Source organism: Odontesthes bonariensis, chromosome 14 (assembly GCF_027942865.1).
Source record: "Odontesthes bonariensis isolate fOdoBon6 chromosome 14, fOdoBon6.hap1, whole genome shotgun sequence".
NCBI classification, from domain to species: Eukaryota; Metazoa; Chordata; class Actinopteri; order Atheriniformes; family Atherinopsidae; genus Odontesthes; species Odontesthes bonariensis.
In genome coordinates this window covers 28,674,171-28,695,402 of record NC_134519.1, presented here as the reverse complement: position 1 = coordinate 28,695,402, position 21,232 = coordinate 28,674,171, and the positions used below count along the sequence as shown (strand labels likewise).

Sequence of the window (21,232 nt, the reverse complement as noted above, 5' to 3'; positions counted from 1 at the left end):
TGTCTGGACCGGGATCCGCAACTGTGCTCGTGCCACGCTTTGGTGTGGGTGGTTCTCCTAACTTTGACTACAGGCTCCTGTACGGCCTGTACCCCTCTGGAACCTACAGCACCTTCAGCCAGCAGCATGAGAAGGGCAAGGACTACTTTCAGGATGTCCACTACTTGAAGGAGCACATTACTGAAGGCCAAGGTTCTGGGCAGCAGAAAAAGTTCTTCCCAAGTGCCCGCTAGAGCAGAACATGATATGCCAAAGGTATGATAGAGCAGTACCTGCAAAAGAGTCTTTATCTCAATGCTTGAACTAATGTGGTTCTGTTTCAGATTGGAAAGCTGAAATCCCAACAGCATAAGAAGATTCTTTTTAGTCTTTGAATAAAATCTTGTCAAATGATCTCGCTTCAGGATGATTAAGGGAAACGATGGCCTGTGTGAACCCTGTGGGTTCAAGACAAATGGCAGGCATCACCTGTCATACTTTACTCAGGCATTCTGCTTTTGGTTTAGAACATGGTTGCACCCTTTGCTCAATTGATCATAGCAATAAGGTCCAGCGTTCTCTACACCTGTACATGGCAACAGGACACAACCCCTTCCATACAGTGCACTCTAGAAATTTGTGCCACCATGTAACTCCTGGCACAGATTGCTCATTGCCAGCCTGAGGGCTTTCCCACCTAACTGATGTGCTTGAAATACTTGGCTGGAGACTTGAGCCTCATCGTTTTCTGCAGTTAAACGACAGCCAGTGCTACTGTATATAGACTGGTCATGTGGTGACCTTGGGTTTTTTTTTTTTTTTTTTTCCCCAAACCCTGCAGAGGGAATGCTAAAGTACTGGCTAGCCAGTGGGTGGTGAATGAAATTCCTCTTGCCAGGGTTTAAAGTTCTGGGTATCCCTAGATCACGCTACAATTGAACTTTAATGGGCAACTTGTTGCCTTTCCACTCTGTAATGACAGGTTCTGCAACTGTCTATTGATGTTGCACACTCTGAATTTACAACTTCTAAATGGGGGAAGTCAAATTTCCTAGTTGGTAAATGTACTTTATTTATACAGCCCTTTACAGACAATCCTTACAATGTACCAAGTGCTTTACATCGGGTAATAGAGAAATAAGTCAAAACAAACGGTGAAGGCAAAATGCAACAAAGATAAGTGTTCTAGTGGGTATTAAAAGCAATCCTAAATAAGTAGGTTTTTAGTCTAGATTTGAGGAGGCCCAGGTCAGAAATAAGATGCAGCTCGACGGGGAGCTTATTCCAGAGCCTGGGGGCAGCGATGGAAAAGGCTCGGTCACCCCAGTGTTATTTTGACCTGGGCACTTCCAGCAAAAACTGATTTGTTGACCTCTACCAGGATTGCAGACTGTTAAGCTCATAAATATGGGGCGAGGCCGTTAAAAGTTTAAAATCAATTTTATAAAGGACAGGAAGTTAAGAACAGGAGTGATGTGCACATGTCTGTTAGAGTTGGTTAAAAGACGGGCAGCAGCGTTTTGCACAAGTTGAAGGCGACTGGGAGACACCGACAAAGTGCATTGCAATAGTCTAACCTTGAACTTATTAGGGCATGGATGGCTTTCTCAAGGTCATGACGACTTAAAAACATTTCAACTTTGGCCAGGAAAAAACTAGTCCTGACGACAATTTGTTTGTCCAACCTCAGATGACTGTCAAACGTCACCCTCAGATTTGACAGTTGAACTAAGCTTTGAAGACAAGGTGCCAAAGCCAGCTGTCACAATATCCCCAAACAATGCATTCAGTTTTGTCATTTAAATGAAGATTTTGGGCCAACCACTGCTTAATATCAGCAATACAATTAAAGAACATTGTGCACTGTTACTATTTGGCTTCAATGGTAGATAAATTTGTAAATCGTCTGCATAACCGTGGAAAGAAAGGTTGTGTCTGGCTATAATTGACTCAAGTGGTAGCATGTACAATGAGAAGAGGATAGGGCCAAGAATAGATCCTTGAGGGACTCCACAGGAGAGAGGAGCACTGGAAGAGGAAAGGTCACCAACCATAACGGAGAAGGTTCTACTGGACAAGAGACGCAAACCACTTCAATGCAATGGCGTGGATGCCAACATAATTTCTTAGACGTGACAGGAGGACTGCATGGTCCACCGTGTCAAAGGCTGCTGTGAGATCAAGCAGCACTAAGACAAAAGGGCACTTGGCATCCAAAGACAAAGCAATATCGTTGTGCACCTTTAACATTGCGGACTCAGTGCTGTGACGAGACCTGAACCCAGATTGGAATTTCTCAAAAACAGTTATCCTCAAGAAAGGACTGTAATTGTATAAAAACAACTTTTTCTAAAACCTTAGAAAGGGCAGATTGGAAACTGGTCTAAAATTTGACAACACTGAGGGGTCAAGATTAGGCTTTTTAAGAAGGGGCTGACCACAGCATGTTTAAAGGCAGGTGGGACAGTTCCTAATCTCAGACAGGAGTTAATAAAAACCAGGAGACTGGGCCCCACAGTATTAAAAACCACTTTCAAAACTTTGGCAGGGACAATATCCAATGGGCAGTTTGTAGGTTTCAGAGATTTCACTACGTCACAGAGAGAAGAGAGGGAAACCAGCTCAAACTGATCAAACGCAGCAGAATGAGGTGGGGCAACAGGTAGATCCTTATTTCTACTCATAATAACATTACTGGTATCTTTTCTGACAGAATCAACTTTGTCAACAAATTAATGAAGAAAATTCTCCCAAGTGGCTATTGATACATCAATCACAGAAGAAGTGCATGGGTTAACCACAGCGTTAATTGTATCAAATAACACCTTGGGACAATGACTGCTGCTAGAAATAATGTTAGAGAGATACTGAGATTTTGCTTCACGTACGGCTCTCTGATAATCAGCGAGACAGTCCCTTAACATTTCCAGAGACACATGCAGTTTGTCCTTCTTCAATCTGCGTTCGGCCTGCCTGCAACGTTGCCCGATGGCGCGGGTATCCTAGGTAAGTTTTGAGTCCTTGTCCAGTCGGAAATGTACATGGTATGGATCTTCAGGAATAGCTCTCCAGGCTTCTTGAAGGACATCCCAAAGCTCTTCTTTGGATGTCGGCTGCCTTTTTGTTCCATTCTGTCAAGATGATCCCACACTGCTTCAATAATGTTGAGGATTCATCCCTCCATCAGACCTGTTGCCACTGATTTTCAGTCCACTTCTTGTATCATTTGGCATACCTCAGTCTTCTCCCTGTTTCTTTTCAGAATGGCTTCCTGACAGCCACCCTTCCATGGAGACCATTTCTGATGAGGCTTCAGTGAACAGTAGATGGATCAACTGAAGCTCCAGATGCGTCACTCGGGTCCTGGTTGGATTTCCTCTTAAGGACATCACTTTAAGATCATGTTCATCTGTAGATCCTTTTTTTTTTTTTTTTTTTGCACACCAAAAAAAGCATTCCTCTGAAAATTTAATAAAATCTGAAAAAAAAAAAAAAAAAAACAAGCAATCAAATGTCTAAAGAACTTTAAACAAAAGTATGAAGGTTTTTTTTGTTTGTTTTTTTTAATTTGTAAAAAAATAAATCTCCATAAGACCCCCGTCTACCCTTTCTTCTTTATTTCAGTTGCACATGATAATGAGCCATTGGCATTGGTCTGTTAAAGAGAACTACAGCAGAGAGCCAGAGTGTACACAGCATAAAGGCATAACTATACATTTATATACAATGTTCTCATCACATTCCAGTCATATATATATATATATACACACACCTCAATAAGGACAAGAGGTTGATACACAGAAAATGACATGTTGAAGTGAAGCAGGAGAAAAAACTAAATGAAAACGGTAAAGTAAAAGATGCCGCCGGCTACCTCGACTTAAAAATGAATCAGCATTCTCAGTATTGATTACACGCACACACACACACACACACTGCTGGGACAGACATTCAACACATTAACAGATGCATCCGTTCAAATCTCCACAAAATCCACGTCAATGAAATGTAATATTCAGCGTCACAAATGTCACAGATGGGTTTCAAAACATTTCGTCTCTCATCTCGGTCCTTTCCTGGAGAAAAAATGCAAGCGAGCGTGAGCAACTTTCACCCACTGCACTGTGCAAACTTTGTTTGAGGAAGCGGATTTACGTGGCTCCAGATGCAGGTGGGGAAAATCTCTCCAAAACAAAGTCCAGCAAGAAGGACGAAGAGTGCAATAAGTGACTAAGCTGGCCTTTTGGTTCGTGGCTTCATCCAACACATTCGAATGAAGCCACAAACCTAAAAGAGGCTTTTTGAAAGCCAAACTATTTCTTAAATCCCACAGCTTCCAGTGCGCCATCACGACACCAACGCGGCTTTCACTGTACTCGATGAACGCTTTTTGAGGCCGAGCAGCTTTTTCGTTCATCTGTGCAGACGGCGGCAGAATTGAAATGAATCACACGGGGAAGACAAATTTTCAAATGTGCAGACAAGCTCAACTTCGCGCGCATCCCTCTTTAGAAGAAAAACAAAACAATTACACTCTTAGTGCAGTATCCACCCCCCAAAAAGGCCACCTTTAAACAGAAGCGACAGGTGAGAATATTTAAGCAAAGCTTTCTGAGGATAACCCAAACTGAAGCGCCGCATGTTGGCCGACACTGGAGATGTTCGTGAGTTCAGTTCTGGTTGCCGTGACTACAAAGAAGCTCTTTGGGTTAACGTTGCGATATTCAAATGAATGTCTGCCAGGTTATCGTTTTCATAACGACGTTCATATTTACATTCATGTATCATTTCCTCCCACAAACTAATAAATTGACCTGAGCGACATGCTAAACAAACAACGAACCTGTACACCGTAAACCTGCTTAAGTCTGAGCGGAGGGGAAGTCATGTTTGAGTTTTAAATAAACAGCACTACTTATGAGAGTCCGCCAAGGTGACAGCATGGAGATAAGAAGATGAGCACTTGTCGACGACACCACAGGTTTGTGAGCCGGTCCTCCTTATCTTTAGGTCTGACCACCCCTCCCCGTGTCGTCCCGTCCCTGCTGCTTTCATCTGGTCTCCAGGGTTTTGCCCTCCAGCACCAGCTGAATCTCTTTGGCGTCCAGCGTCTCATACATGAGCAGAGCATCCGCCAGGTTCTTGTGCTCCTTGGCGTGAGACTTCAGCAGGGCTTTGGCACGCTCGTACGACTCCTGCAGATGGCAAGAGAGAGAGAGAAAAAAAAGAAGAAGATATTACTGTAGGGCGAAGCATTTAAAGTACACTTCTGAAACTCTGAAATAACCCTCCATTTGTGCTCAAAGACTGCAAGATCCATGAATAAATGGTCACAACTGCTTTTAAAAACTGTGGAATTCATTTAAATATTATTGTTCTTCGTTGAAATAATTCCCTCATCATGCTCCTTCTCTCATACAGACGCCACATATCAAACGGTGTTTAACCCATGAGGAAAGGACCCCCTAAAGGTGCCCTAATAACAGTAAACAACAGCCACATGAATCCATCTAGTCTTTTTACACTCTATCTTTGTAAAAAGTTGAGGCAGACCTTCAGTAACACTCTGATTTCATGCTCCACGGCAGCTTGCATCTCTGGACTTTGATCCGTCATGTTGGTGTAGGTCATCACACCCAGCTGAGAGACGGGGAGGGAAGTTTACACGTAAATGAGAGCAAAAAAATGTCCTCTTTCAACTTCAACTCATCCACCAGTCGGCCTACCTTTTCACACATTCCAAATCTGGTCACCATCAGCTTAGCAATCTTGGTGGCACTGTCAAAGTCACTCGATGCTCCTGGAGGGGAACAAACAATGCATTCCTCCTCAAGAACCATAAGAACTCATATGCCGTTCTACCATCTATCTCATTTGTTGACTCACAGGCCATTTGAAGGTCTTTCTCCTACCTGTCGTGATGTACTCGTGGCCGAATATAATCTCCTCTGCCACGCGGCCGCCCATGCTGACGTCCATCTGGGCCAGAAGCTGAGAGCGAGTCTCGCTCCACCTATCATTCTCTGGAAGCATAGACACCTGGGAGGGGAGCAGAAAGGTTTAAGATAAAAAGCTGTTCTCATGAGACCCGATGTTAAGGTTGCACAGACGGGTTTTCCCTACATGTCCCAGACTGGGGCCTCGGGGCATGATGGTGGCTTTGTTGATGGGCATGGCATCTTTGGTGTAGTACGCTACGATTGCGTGACCCGACTCGTGATATGCTGTGATGAGCTTGCTCTTCCTGTCTATCTCTGCGCTCCGTCTCTCAGGGCCTTTGGGGGGAAAAGAATTCAACATTTACAACCGGGTGACGGACACGACTTAAAAGAGCTGGAAAAGCGACAGCTTCCCTCACCCATGAGGATTTTGTCCTTTGCAAACTCCAGCTCCTTCAGAGTGACCATGTCTTTACCATCGACCGCGGCCTTCAGAGCAGCCTGGTTGACTAGATTTTCCAGGTCAGCGCCAGAGAAGCCCACGGTGCCCCGAGCAATAATACTGGCCTCGATAGCTGCGGACAAGACATAGAAACCTCAGTACAGTTATGGAATTCAGACTAAAATCTAGATTCAGCGCCAAGCTAATGTCTGCTGTATGACGTCAAACTACAGTAAAGTACCCGTGTAGACTGAAATTCAGTGAAAGATCTAATACCAGTCCAATGCATTTGAGGACAAAAGAAAACAACAGAATAAGGAGAACAAATGGAGGATTAAGAGACGCTGATGTCCCACCTGGATCTACTTTGATCTTCTTTAGGTACCAGTTGATAATCTCTGTGCGTCCTTTCACATCTGGCTTGGGTACAGTGACCTGCATGTCGAAACGTCCCGGGCGGATCAGGGCACTACGGAAGCAGAACAGCGTGTAAACAAACAAGTCCGAAACACGGCCCAGCGTTTGCAGCTGGGACTCTAAAGATGGAAAACAGCGGTAAAGGAGGAGATCAGACGTACTTATCCAAAGCCTCCGGAAAGTTTGTTGCTCCAATGATGATCACTCCCTCGTTTGGTTTAAACCTACGAAAGAAAAACAACAACAACACGGGTCAGTGTGTTCTCCGTGGAAGATTCTCACACGCAGTCCAGTTTCTGACAGTAAAGGCACCACTCTGTTTGCAGGAAAAAGCTTCTCACTTGATGCACAACATCGCTCTGTTTGACAGAACCACGAGGGAAGTCCTCCATGCACTTTGGAAACGGGGCAGGAGCTCGGAAGAAAAACACCTGTCAAGCTCCCGCCCCAAAGATCTGAAATTGGAATCTGGTGTATCTCTTGTTTTGGCCATAAATTAAAAGCTTGGATCTTGACGAGATGGAATCTGCCACGTACGCGATCTCGTGATCATCACAAGATTCCAGCGGTCTCACGCGGAAAGGATAAACTTATGAAATAAGCCAACATACATAGAAATCTGTGGCAGCTCCTCACCCATCCATCTCAGCAAGCAGCTGGTTGATGGTCTGTCTGGAGTAAGGGTGCATGGGAGACTCGATCCTTTTCCCGCCCACACTGTCCAGCTCGTCAATGAAGATCACACAGGGCGCATTGGTTTTAGCCTCCCCTGGAACAACAGAATAAGAAAAGTCAAATTTAAACATAAAATGTGCCTCAAAAGAGGAAAAAAAAAAAAAAGAAACAGCTTAAAACAAAAACAAAAAAACCCACTGAAGAGGTTCCTGATCCGGCTGGCTCCCACTCCAACAAACATCTCGTCAAACTCCGACCCAGAGGCGTAGTAAAATGGCACCTCCGCCTCTCCTGCCACTGCTCTGGCCAGCAGGGTCTTTCCCGTCCCCGGAGGACCGACAAGTAAAACACCTAAAGTCAAGAGAGGCAACAATAAGTGACAAGTTAATGATAAATTGCAACAGTACCAAAGCAGAGCTCTGGATGGAGCTCGGCCTCTGTGAAAAAGCAGCCCACCTTTTGGCAGCTTTCCTCCCAAGGCTGTGAACTTCTGAGGGTTTTTCAGGAACTCCACCACTTCCTGCAGCTCATTTTTAGCTTCTTCCACCCCTTTCACGTGCTCAAATGTCACATCCTTCATCTGCACTGGATCCACTGCCGAGTCCAGGCCTGATGTGGTTCGGAACCGCACTGTCCAAAATGGTTAGATTACAGTTCGAAATCACACAGCACAGCACAGCACAGCACAGCTGTCAGTCAACTCGTACACACACGGACACAGAACGCAGCCAGTGACTCGGTTACTTCATAACGGCACCCGTCGGCAAAAATTAGTGTCCAAGTTCTGTTAGAGCACAGTTAGAATCCACTGTTGTCAACTGGTCAGAACAGCAAATGGTTGGGTTATAACAGTTAGCTCCCAAAGGCTAAACTGTGTTGTAAAAGCGAGGAGGAGAAACAGGCCTTTACCCGATACGAAGGGCATCTTAGAGATACCATAGAGCCCAACCAGAAGCAGCACCAGCAGGATCAGACGGGTCCTCCTCAGAGAGTCTGAGGAATCAGAACAGGACGACATCACATCAGTACCATTCAATTCGGAATCATCAGACAACCGTTGGACGATCCGGTTTTGTGCTTTCATTCAATCCTACCTTGAGTTCGCTGAGTGAGAGCCTGAGCTTTTAGGAAACCTTCAGCGAATCCCCTCTTGAAAGCGTCCTGCTGCCCGTCGGGGACGCTCTTGTTCTTCAACAAGCCGTTAAGGCTTTCAACGTCAATGCCCTTATCGCGTGTGAGGAAACCCTGCAGGAGACGATAAGGCTGCTCAGGAGCGGTCAAAGACCAGGAGCGTCTGCGGACTATTATTCTAAAAACAAACATTCCTGCGCTGAAGGAACAACCGAAGGTAGTTCAACACGTCATTTTCCACAAGACGGGGAAGTGGCTCCGCTCCAACAGCGAAGGCGACAGCCAAGTTTTGAATCTGCGGTGAGTGACGTTAGTTTTTGTCTTTATACAGACTTTCATCACTGTGACTTTGTTCTGTTAGCGCAGGCTGAACGAATTCCCACCTGTCGGGACACAGAACTCAAGGTTCTGCAGACGTAAAGGAAGCTAAACGGAGTTAAATGTTCCTGGCTGGCTGCACTTTGAGCAGGTGAAGGGAGACTTTGTATCCTGAGAGAGTTCCCAATGAGATGTAGAAGAACTGGGGCAGACAGTGGTTCTGTTTTCTCTGATGGATGATACTTCTCCTGACTCTTGTCCTGTCCTGGGCTCTTTAATGCCTTTTTGTTTCCTTTTAAATCTATTCTTTAAGTGTACAAAACATTTTTTTTAAAACGTGTAAACTAGCAGGTGAAAGCAGTACCTACCTTCATAAAGGATGGCGTGAAAGCCTCGGAGTCCACGGGACGGTCGAAGGCTGACTGCACTCGTCTGGTTTTGCTCTTTAACGTTTTAAAGCCTCTGCTCTGAAGCAGCACTTTAAGAAAAGAAAAGAAAAAAAACATTTAAAATAGATGCACAAACCAACCATATTTTGTTGTTCCAGATTAGAACAGCAAGTGTATATTTACTGGCTGTTACAGGGAAATTTACAGTGCATGTGTACAAACAGGACAATATGTGCAATTGGCTGGAACATTTTGATATTCTCTCATTACAGTTCCGTCTGCATTGCTTTAAAATAGCCAACAAACCATGCTATCTATAGGCAAAACTGAAGGAACATCTTTGAGTCAGTGATGAATTACAGAACGACTCATAAATGCTGCAAATGAGAAACTACCTGGCCAGTGTTGAAGTTCTGTGCCGACACTCTGGAGAGGTGACAGGTGCCTTCTGGAGAAGAAAGAGAAGCCTGAGGAAAGAGTAGGAAATACAGACGTGAGCCATACTTCGTGAAAACAAAGGTGGCAGAGGCCCAAGCTGCTTCATTAGACAGACGCGCAGAAAGAAACTAACGTCATCAAAGCAGTTTTCTGCCATGAATGACGAGGGATTTCAGAAGTGTGAAACAAGCGTGCTGTGTAAGGCAAGGCAAGGCAAGTTTATTTGTACAGCACAATTCAACTACAAGCTGATTCAAAGGGCTTTACAGATACATTAAAACACTAGAAATAAAAAGCACGATTTAAGTTTTAAACAAAAAAGAAAGAAATAAGAAAAATAGATAGAATCAGATAAAATCAGTAGTTAAAATGTGATTAAGTTTTGAAACTCAAGCTTCAGATTTGGAGCTTTATTCAAATGCAGCTGAAAATAGGTGTGTCTTCAACCTGGACTTAAATACACTGAGTGTTTCAGCTGATCTGAGGCTTTCTGGGAGTTTGTTCCAGACATGTGGAGCATAGAAGCTGAAAGCAGCTTCTCCATGTCTGGTTCCGACTCTGGGAACTGATAAAAGACCGGATCCAGATGACCTGAGGGGTCTGGAAGGTTCATACTGGGTCAGGAGGTCATTGATGTATTTTGGTCCTAGACCATTCAGAGCTTTATAGACCAGCATCAGAACTTTAAAGTCTATCCTCTGATGGACAGGCAGCCAGTGTAAAGACCTCAGAGCTGGACTGATGTGCTCCACTTTTTTGGTCTTAGTGAGGACTCGAGCAGCAGAGTTCTGAATGAGCTGCAGTTGTCTAACTGACTTTTTAGGTAGACCTGTAAAGTAGTGGTGATCCCTAATCGTTTCTCTTTGGCTCCAAAGACAATTACCTCAGTTTTGTTTTTGTTTTGTGTAAGTCCGCTCCTCACCATGCTTATTGTGGAAAAAGGAGTCGGTGGAGAGATGAGAGGTCCTCCAAGTTGTCTGACCACCAAGAGGAGGCGGCACCTCCTCTGGGCCCAAGCGTGGCAACACACGGCTCACCAGCTCGTCCAGCTGCTGTTTACCCAGGTCTGAAAAACCCAGCTCCCGTAGGTTCCACACAGACTGCACAGATAAACGTGCACACACACAGAAATGATAGCATATAAAACTTTATACTGCAATGTTTTTTTTTGTTCTTGTAAACAGGTTTGAGCATGAAAGCATGTGTCGCATCACCCTGAGCTGCAGCTGAATATCTCTCTGATAAGTACCTCTGTGCAGTGGAGCTCCGAGTCTGCATCGTGCTCCTGGTGTTTTCTGGATTTGCAGGTGGCACTGCTGCTGCTTCCCACTGAGCTCTTCAAAGAGTGGAGGATGTTGATGAGGTGGCTGAGAGGGAGAGTCACCTGTAATCAAACAGTGATTATCAGACACCATTTGTAATCCAAAGGCAGTTTCTACAGTGACAGGTTAAATACACCAAAGTTACATTTTATCATGCAAAGTTACATAACATATATCAAACTAGAACACGCCGAGCGAGTATGAAACAAAAATATACCCACACATGCAGGTCACTAGACCTTGACTAACCGTATGTCGCTGTTTGACGCAGTTTCTTTTTCAGCAGACAGCACAGGACACACTGAGCTATCGTTTTAGCAAGCTAGCCGAAACTCCACTTGAAAGGCCCACTCTCCTTCTTTATAAGAGTTTAATTTAAACAAAAACTGTACTGACCAAATTCCCAATGGCGTACACTTAAATCAACACCTTCAAACAGACAGCAGCTCGACTTATTAGAGACGAAGTTTGCTGAGCGGCAAGCTCAATCAAACGGGGTCGAAACCAAAACAACAACAGTGCTAATGCTAGCTCGGCCTGATGTGTCTTACCTGTGACTGGACCGTCATTGACAAGGAAAACATTGTTTAGTTATCACCGATACAAAAAGCCCCGTGAAGCTGTCCAAGTTGTATTATCGTTCCTGAGAGTTAAAGGTCTGTGTTTGTTTCACTTTGTCTCTCCGCAGCAGGCATAGCAAGTCAAACTGCGAACTTCTGCAGTAGGAGTAGTCCGCCACCGGATATGACCTCCTCACCGTGTTGTAACAAATATTGTATCCCTGTCAGAATGCGTTTTTGCGATTTTCTGCCCTTTCTGTAGTTCCTCTCTTCTAGCCAATTTAGTATCCAAGTTATGTACTATTGCGAATTTTCGTATATATTGGAGTTGTTTTTTTCTTTGCATTTTTCTTATTTCTTTCAAAGAATGGTAATGAGGAATAATAAAAAATTAAAAAAATTTAAATATGCACAAAGCAGTGAACAGAACATCGAACACCATTCTCACAGCATCACAGTCTTGGATACGGACATTAAAAAAACGAGTTGTTTCCAATAATCTTTTATTATATTTTCAAATTAGTTTGAATATATTCATGTCCTACAACTGGAATCACTGTAACCTTGCTTGACAATAAGCAAGAATGAGAAGATATACAGTAGAATCGTAATTTTTGTCTCAAACACTTTCTTTGCAAGAGCAAAAGGGAGAAAAAGAATCACCAAAAAAAAACAAAAAAACAACAACATGTAAATATAAATTGTTTTGTGATCCTAACAGTGCTGTGGTTGTTATGTGTAATATTGGCAAGTTCTCTTTGGGACCACTTTGTATCTTTATTGACATTTTGGGTTTTGCTTTTACATCTCTTTCTGGCAATTCATTGATTTTTTTTGTGGTCATTTAACTGTTCTTCTTTTACATCCTTAAAATTTTGTCCCTTTTTAAATCTAATTGTATTAATCTTTTCTTGTCCTGGTTGTATATATTAATGTCTGAGACAAAACCACTAGCTTCCTGACACCCCCTTCCTGCCCCTAAGGTTGTAGCTTGGTGGGCCTGTCGAATAATAATGAGCAAAGTGCAATCATAATCAACTTACTGAGCCTAAAAAATAAATACTTTTATACATAAATAACCCTATTTTTCACAATGAATGTTCATTTGGTCTTGAAAGACATGCCGCTTAAATATCTTAATATGTCAAACAGTATATATGATACCGTTAAAGGTGCAGTTCACAAGAACAAACAGTGAAATGTGACACAAATTAAATAATTAGCAATAACAATATGGCAGACTCTTATCACCTAAAGTCTATGGCTAATGTATGATGATGAACCATTAGTTTATTTCAGTTACAAGTTATGCGAGTAATGTGTGTAAAGTACCTGCTCATCTAAGTTATCTTACAGAAGGATCTCCACCTCATTTTAAACCAGCTGTAACACTGACGTTGTGTCAGCTTTTACAATCACTCCGTTCTCGAAAACCTAATGAAATCTCCTTCAAGTACAAAATGCTACGCTATATTGCCAGGACTCCCTTTTCCACGTCTTTCTGATTATCTGTTTATCTAACTTGTCCTTTCCAACCCTACTGCTGCCTCATTACACCCCGTCGACGGTGGCGGCTCGAGGAAGCCAGAGAGGAGAAAAAGAGCATCTTTGATTGATGTCGATTGTCAGACGCATCACGGGGTTTTCCTGTGAGGAGAAAAGCAGAAACAAGAGCTTAAAAACTAAAAAGGTAACCGGAGGTGACAAACCCCGGAATCACTTCTGTGAGAATTCTGTTCACCTTCTCTTGCGTTGTAAATAAAGTTGCACGAGCCAATGTGTGATCAGAGGCCAGAGTGCCGTCAGCACCACCGTGAGCAGAGAGAAGTTAAAAGGCCACCAAGATGGTCTCATGAACTACAATAGAAAGACAGAGAACTGGATTAAATGGACTCTTTTTTTAAAACAAAGATCTTACCACTACAGTACTGTGGCAAAGTCTTGAATCACTAATAATTTCTTTACATTTTTCTTATGGGGAGCCAGACTTTATTGTAATAGGAACTATTCTTAAGTTCTACATCTGATGAATCCTCCTCAGAGCCCGGACCTCGACATTATTGAAGCAGTGTGGGATCATCTTGAAAGAGAACGGAACAAAAGGCAGCCGACATCCAAAGAAGAGCTTCTGAATGTCCTTCAAGAAGCCTGGAGAACTATTCCTGAAGACTACTTAAAGGGATAGTTCGCCTCTTTTGACATGAAGCTGTATGACATCCCATACTAGCAATATTATTTATGAACATTTTCTCACCCCCAGCTGCGTACTGTGAGCCGAGTTCCAGCCTCGTTTTGGCGTTGACGAAGGTAGTCCGGCTAGTTTGCTGGGGCCATAAAAATAAAGCGTTTTGCTTCTCAAAACAATGTGCGTTCAAAAGAGTAATACATTTGCATCACAAAATCATTCATCCGGAAAAAGTCAGACCTCACAATCGCAATCACGCAGTGATACAAGGTAGAGAAAATAGCGCCAAGCAATTGTGAGGTCTGACTTTTTCCTTCACAACGATTTTGTGATGCAAATGTATTACTCTTTTGAACGCATATTGTTTTGAGACGCTTTATTTTTTAAACCCCAGCCAACTAGCCGGACTATTTTTGTCAACGCCAAAACGAGGCTGGAACTCGGCACACAGGACGCAGCAGGGGGTAAGAAAATGTTCATGAATAATATTGCTAATATGGGATGTCATACTGTCAAAGAAATGACAGAAAGCTTGTCTGAGAGGGTTCAGACTGTGTTGAACTTTAACGTTCAAGTTTCTCAGAATGCTACAAACTCTATTTTTACCTTTTGTGCTGTACTTCCGTTTATGGATAGCCGAAACATTTCAATAAACTGCTGAACGCATGTTCTGTTTTCTTGGAAATATACAAAGAAATTGTGAGTAGCTCAAGACTTTTGCACAGTACTGCACTAATAATAATAAGTATGATATCAATAATGAGATAAAAACTGAAAATTTGTCTTATCGGGACCTTTCGAACAACAGGTGAAAAGTCTTCCGGTCTTGGGGAAGATGCTCTTGACTAAAAAAAAAAAGAAAAAAAAAGAAGAAAATACAGAAATCTTTCAATGAATATTTCAAAATACAGACTGTCATTGAAAAACGGTGTATTCAGAAGAAAAAGTAAATAACTGCAGTGTTGATTTTGGACCCAGTGAACACAACAAACAGTGGAGCTAACCGCCTCGGCCCCTCACCTGCGACCTCGTCAGCTCCTCCAGAGCGTGAAGCCTGTGCAGCACGTCGACCATGTCGTGCCGCAGCCTCAGCAGAGCCATTGCTATCTGCTCGTTGACGTTTCCCCTCATGGGTCTGACAGGATATCTGCTCTGCGGTGCACAACCACAGGCAGCATCTACACTCACACGCTGTAGAGATCTGCAGGTGGCCCTCGGTGACTGAGAACCTGGAAAAAAGATTCATATTGCATGAAGCCTTTGTGGATAAGTGCTCTTTGTTAGGAATACAATACCTTTCAGTGTCAGTAGAGATAAAAGTCAACCGCTGCAGTCTCACCTCTCCCTCTTCTTGACAAGGAGCTGTTGCATTTGCTTGCACTGACCCCTTCTTTGAAGTAGATATCGTCAACGTGTCCTTCCTCCTCTGCCTCTTTCAAGGTCGTGCTGCTCTCGAACCAAAGATCATTCGGCCTCACTGAGGCGGCTCCTGATCCCGGTGACTGGCATTTGGATGTCGACAGCCCCTTTGCAGGGAAAAGAAAGTTTAAATTCACAGAAACACACTTTACTTGAACAAAAATGACTGATGCAAACATTGATTGATTGCGTTAGACACCTCTTCCATTGCCAGGTGCTCCATCGAGTCACAGAATTCCTCATTATCAGAATCAGCAGATCGATGGTTCCTTTCAGGGGCGGCATCAGTGTGATCTGGATGGCGCAAAACACAAGAAAGGAACAACAAAATCCAACAGTTAACATAGAAAACACTGTCCGATGCCTTGTGCGATGTTGTACAGTAATATGTGTAACATTTACATGTTAAAGTAACACACTTCCTGGCCCCTACAGTTGTGGGATATAACATCACTGTCAGCAAAACGAATCTCAGCGTGAGCCCTGCACATGCACAGCCATACACATGGATTTGTTGTCAGGTTGAAAAGGACAAAAAAAGATGCCATCAAAAGCCCACAAAAATGTCAAGCGACCGTAAAGCAAAACATGGTGCAGGGCTGGAAGCCAAAAGTTGTGAGCTGCAGTATCTCAGCTCCCTGGTGCTTTGTGGCAGTTTCAGGCCAAGGCGTGCGCATAACAAAGTGTACCAGTGTACTTCAAAACAAGTCACAAAGACATAGTTTTAAGGCTCACACGGTTCTTTAGCGTTGCTTTCATTGTATTTGTTCATACTTATAATTTTCACATTCTTTTTGCTACACAATCAAATGTCTCCATCAGAATATTGTATATATATGTACTTTATATATATATATATATATTTTTTTATTATTATTATTATTCTTATTTTTTTACTTTTACACATAAAATATAAACAAACTTTCCACATTCATGTGTAATCTTACCACTGAGGTGTCCGTTGAAGCGCATGTATGGGTTATACTGTTCACTGGGCTCCATGGAATAGACCAGTTCCTCCTCCACCTCGCTGTTGAGGGAGCTGTGGGTCTCGTTGGTGACGGAGGAAACGCTGGGCTCCACACTGCTGCTGGAGCCCTTGGTGTCAGACCCCCACCTTTTGTCATCCACCATTAAAAACCTCTGGTCAGGGCTCCAGCCTGGGAAAAGACAGGCAACAAGAGAGTATGACAAAGTTCTGATGAGGTCCTGGTCTGCCCATATATCACCCACGTTGTACTTTGTGCAATGCTTTTGCTTTATCTCGTTCTTTTATTCTATGACTTTTGTAATGTATTGATAGAAGACATAAAGTGGAAATAAAGAGGAAGTCTGAAAATGTCATGAAGTGAGCCGTAGGAGATTAGCAGAGTTGTTCCATGTCACACTCCCAGCTCAGAGTGTAGATATCCATCCGTCCTCCTCTTTACCTGCCTTCAGTTCATTTAAATTAAGAAAAACATTGACCTACTAACACTATACCAGCACTTTGTTTAAAGTTGTATATCCAGACTGGGACAGCCGACTCTTGATCTGCGTTAATAACCTCTACTATTGCAAAAACTATTTTCAACATGGATAAAAAAATGGATATAAATGACAGTGGAATCTGAATGGAAGTGAAGCCCGTGGTTTAGGAAACTGTTTGAAGCTGGGTGACTTCAGCTTCCTTTTTGTGGTGCGTAGTTTTTATGAGGGTTGAGCTGCTTCAACACATGACATGCAACAAAACGGTGCCTGAAACAGGAATCAGTGCTGGCTGCCTGTGGCTGGACTGCAGACAGAGTGAATTAAAAAAGGTATTTGGGAGTAAAGTTGCTGAACAACTATTTTTCCATCAGTTTGATGTGTGGTAATCTGAGCTTCGTCATGCGTGCTACTGTGAGCTTTCAGGCTGTTTACTGCATTCTCTGTCATGGTGCTTCAGAGTTTACCGAGTGAAATTTGTGTCTGATTTATGCCCGCATTGTAGCTTCAAGCTATGAAACAGAACTCACTTAAGATCGACCCGAGGAACAGAGAAGGGACTCGAGTCGAGTTACTCACTCCATGCCCTAAAACCAGCAGCTATGCACAGAGCTACAAATTCATGATGCAAAAGTGGTGAAATCTGGACTTCAGGGAATATCACACTTTTCAACTTGTGAAAAAACGGCATAATGTGTGTCTTTTAACATAATTCATATGGTCATATTTTGTGTTCGTTTTTATTCATTCTTTTCTTGAGGAAACTTGACGATAGGTCTTGACAGCGCGCGTTAATGTGAAACTAAATAGCACAGCACCAACACTTAAACAGTTGCTCTCATTCCTTTGGAAAATACTGGTAGTAATGAACAGACAAAACTCCACAAGAAAAAAAGAGACGGGGCTCGTGCTGCACCAATGCCATCAACACAAACACATTAAGCAAAATCACACTTCTTTGTTGACACTTTTACTCAAGCGCGTCACTTCTACAACAACACAGCAAACGTCACCGCGCAACACAGCTAACCACTACAACTGCACGGTACCTCTTTCCTCCTCCTTGTCTTCCTCGTCTCTTTTGACGTCTTCCTCCCCATCCTCCTCCTCCTCACTCCTCCTCCAATCACTACTATCCTCCTTTCTCTCCATTTGGCTGCTTTCTTTAATTCCCGCTTGCTCCTCGCTATTGACACTTAGTCCACGGACAGAGTCTTTGTCCGTCTCTTGGATGTTTTGTATATCCTCCCACAAATCCCCATAGCCTGAGCAGTGAGGGAAACACTCATTTTACTCATGAACTACAAATTGACACAAAGCTAACACACGCACCACGCAGTGCACAAGACTACAAGAAGAAATCTGATCTAATTTCATATTGTTCCTCCAGTGTAAGTGCCAGTGATGATAGAAATCTGTCAGCAGTTTTATCAGTAGAATGAAACAGTGATGAAATGAACTGATGTAGTTTACAATAAGCAACTAATCTATCAATTCTACAAAGGTACAAACAGCAAAAACTTGCCTTCCATTGTTGGCTTCTTAATCGATCTAACCAGCTCTTCTAGTGATAAAAAGATATGCAGGACAGGCTCAGAATTGAGGGGAAAAAAACAATATGGTTTAATGTGTAAGAATGGTTATTTCATCCCTCTTGACCAGCAGTATTCTCCCTGCATTGCGTTCTCATTTTCCATCTCTGCGCCTTCAAATCTGGAGCAATTCAATTTATATCTCCAAACGTCCTCTTTACCTGCGTGTCCCTCAAAAGGCCTCGTGAAAGGTCTTTTGTCCACTTCATTCTCTTCCACTTCTTCTCCCTCCCCGTCTACCTGTGTGTAGAAGCTGCCCAGCTTCTGCACCAGTTCGGACACGTCGTCCGAGACCGGGATGGCCTCCAGGATCTGGCAACGCACATACGGTCAGGTGAAAAAGAGAAACAGCCTCTTTCAGTTCTACGGGTTTCATCACTTTGGGTATAATAGAATTTTTTTTTTTTTTAAATCATCTGCTCCTAACCAGGCAAATAAAACCTCAGATGAACAATAACGTAGTACATGTTACACTGTGTCGATACTTATTAAGCAAAAATGAAGCCAAAATGCAGAAGCAGTAATGTGAAAAACCACACCCTGTGATAGCTGCATATAGAGACTATGTTTAGCAGCAGTAACACAGAGTCTCTCACAGTGATGTGGAAGAATTTAGGTCCACTCTAATTTACTACATTGTTTCAGCCTGACCTTATGCACAGCACTCTTTAGGTCACCTTAAACCTTTTATAACAGAGCTGTGGCAAAAAGGACTGGTTGCATACAGGATGTATACTTTAAAACGTCCTGAAATGAACTGATCTATTTGCATAAGAAGGTGAGGTTGTGAGATGACCTCAGTAAGGCCACAGAAATATCCACCACCTTCTTGTGAAAGGGATTGTCACTGGAGACACGCTTTCCTTTCCCTGCAAAGTATAAATAAGATAAACTTCTCATTTTCCTGCATATTGCGTCCATTCAGCTTCTGCCTCCTGTGAAAGCACTTACCAGCTGGATGTCCTCAATATAACTCTTCATGGCTTCCTCCTTTGTCATATTTCCCAGAGACTTCCAAGCATCCCTGTCAACACAGAGTCAAAGCTCAACTTTGAGTGAAGTTAAAACGGTCTGAGGTGATCTCACTGTGCATTACTCTGTCTCCCTGCGGGTCTCTCCACAAGCAGTAATGGTTGGTTGTTCTGAATGAACATGGAGCCTTATTTATAGGATTTTTTTTTCCCCTTCTCAAACTTGCTGCAGAATTAAGAGACTTTATTAGAAATGTATACCATTTAGTTTTGCCTCGAGGGTCCCAGAAGCCATTTGGCCTGGAGATGTTGCAGGGACCCATGGTGGCCTGCTTGTAGTAACTGTAGAACATCAACATCATGTCATCAGAAGGCTGGAAAGGACCTGAGAAGTCATAGAAAGACAGCACGACGAAATAACGTGAGGCGGGCTAAAACCGTCTAAAAGAAACGTGAAGAAGTTACAGTTTCCCAGCTATAGAAATGTTCATCAAAGCCTCAAACATCTACATGAGGCACAGGAGAACCAACAAGCTTAGCAGCTCTTATCCTTACAGCAGCTCTGCGAATAGTGGGTCAACCAGGAGTAACAGCTCTGCTGGGTCTGAAGTGTTTACACTCCAGGAAGCGCACAATTCTCAGAGTATTGCTCACGATCAGACAATGAGGCTGAATCAGTGTCCGGATCGCAATAAGTCATCACCTTCTTCTGGCAAACTCCGGATCACTTTAACTGCGGCAGCAAATTTTGCCTCCAGGCTGTGTTCGTCCTCCTCCTGCGCCATGCCGAGTCCACGCAAAGATGACAAGAAGGAGTCCTCACATCTTTATGAAAAAAAAACAAAAAAACAAAAAAACATGAATTGAAACCAGGGCGGTTTGGCGAGTTTTCAATGACAGGCAGTATTCGGCCACCTGGTTACCACCTGTCCTGTAGCCTATTTAAGGATGCAGACTGTTTTTTTATTTCATCTGGGAGATAATAAGATGGAATTTAACTCTCTTCCACGAATCGTGTTTTCGGAAATAGCAGACTCTATTATTTGGCAGATCCCCATCAACAGCAGTTTCACAAGAAACTCACCGTAACGTCCTCGCGTCTGTGTGATAGGCCTAATTATTTCTTAAGCCCGGTGTCTGTCTGCGATATGCAGCAGAAAGCCAATCTGCGCTCCGGTATAGGATGAGTCAAACAGTCAACGTTTTGATCCCCAAAATGTCTGGGAAATGTAGTATGTCCGGGAGAAACCTGTGCAGGGTGGTGCGAGGCTCCAAGGCGCAGTCCTTCAAATCCCACAAAGCCTTCTTGGAGGGGGATTTAAACTGCAGGAATTTATGGGAAATGTAGGCGAATGGTGGGAGGTTTTTTTTGTATATGCAGCAAAAGGCTTTTAATGTAAACAAACATGACCGAGCACACAAGATATTTAAGTTTTAATAAACATTTAGTCGTTTTTGGCCAATAAAGTATCAGATAAAATTTTTTTTTTAGAGTGACTATAGGTTTATTTAATTCTTAAGCCATATGCACCTTTTAGGACATATATGCCTATTATTGATAGATTATATATTGTATTATATATTATTGAAGAGATAATGCCTAATTGTAACATATCTATTGCACATTATTATCTTGAAACCCACAAATTCTAGAGTTCTTAAGATAGTAGTTTTTGCACTTTAATAGATTTATTCTCAACAGTCATATTTTATTTTTCATAGTGCTCTTGTGTGTGTGTGTGTAGAAATAATTAAAATCGGATTTTTAACGTTAACAATATGTAAACGTCACCTGATAAGCACATTAAATAAATATATATTCAGTTAGATATCACACGCATCCCTAATATACTGTTAATAGTACCCTGCATATACGAAAATATTATCTATCATGTTATGATAGTGATGAAAAAAATGATCCTCTCTGTAATAATGTGTTACTATATAATTACACACTCTCTAACCACAATTTATGTTCCACCATTGCA

At 42.8% G+C, this 21,232-nt stretch overlaps 2 protein-coding genes across 4 annotated transcripts; both read right to left on the bottom strand.

Annotated features, from left to right (window-relative positions):
- Positions 1 to 3,579: 3,579 nt before the first annotated feature.
- Positions 3,580 to 11,797, bottom strand: LOC142399310 (ATP-dependent zinc metalloprotease YME1L1-like). Of its 2 annotated transcripts, none has more exons than XM_075483904.1 (18): positions 11,602 to 11,797; positions 10,978 to 11,112; positions 10,651 to 10,828; positions 9,686 to 9,757; positions 9,270 to 9,379; positions 8,547 to 8,697; positions 8,362 to 8,445; positions 7,909 to 8,082; positions 7,651 to 7,803; positions 7,414 to 7,546; positions 6,939 to 7,001; positions 6,717 to 6,829; positions 6,338 to 6,493; positions 6,103 to 6,254; positions 5,892 to 6,018; positions 5,706 to 5,779; positions 5,533 to 5,619; positions 3,580 to 5,174 (listed from the first exon to the last, which is right to left on the bottom strand). In XM_075483904.1, exons 1-18 carry the CDS (start codon positions 11,632 to 11,634, stop codon positions 5,031 to 5,033), a joined length of 2,139 nt encoding a protein of 712 aa, XP_075340019.1. In that variant the 5' UTR covers positions 11,635 to 11,797; the 3' UTR covers positions 3,580 to 5,030. The 2 variants fall into 2 exon arrangements, with proteins under 2 accessions (XP_075340019.1, XP_075340020.1); XM_075483905.1 differs by having other exon boundaries at positions 7,909 to 8,061.
- A 329-nt stretch (positions 11,798 to 12,126) lies between these two features.
- Positions 12,127 to 20,498, bottom strand: LOC142398400 (acyl-CoA-binding domain-containing protein 5-B-like). 2 transcript variants are annotated; one of them, XM_075482378.1, is made up of 14 exons: positions 20,329 to 20,498; positions 19,948 to 20,069; positions 19,506 to 19,629; positions 19,225 to 19,297; positions 18,435 to 18,585; positions 18,207 to 18,245; positions 17,731 to 17,946; positions 16,162 to 16,374; positions 15,414 to 15,508; positions 15,135 to 15,321; positions 14,816 to 15,024; positions 14,590 to 14,640; positions 13,352 to 13,467; positions 12,127 to 13,257 (listed from the first exon to the last, which is right to left on the bottom strand). In XM_075482378.1, exons 2-14 carry the CDS (start codon positions 20,027 to 20,029, stop codon positions 13,245 to 13,247), a joined length of 1,569 nt encoding a protein of 522 aa, XP_075338493.1. In that variant the 5' UTR covers positions 20,030 to 20,069; positions 20,329 to 20,498; the 3' UTR covers positions 12,127 to 13,244. The 2 variants fall into 2 exon arrangements, with proteins under 2 accessions (XP_075338493.1, XP_075338494.1); XM_075482379.1 differs by lacking the exons at positions 17,731 to 17,946; positions 18,207 to 18,245 and having other exon boundaries at positions 20,329 to 20,496.
- Positions 20,499 to 21,232: the final 734 nt, after the last annotated feature.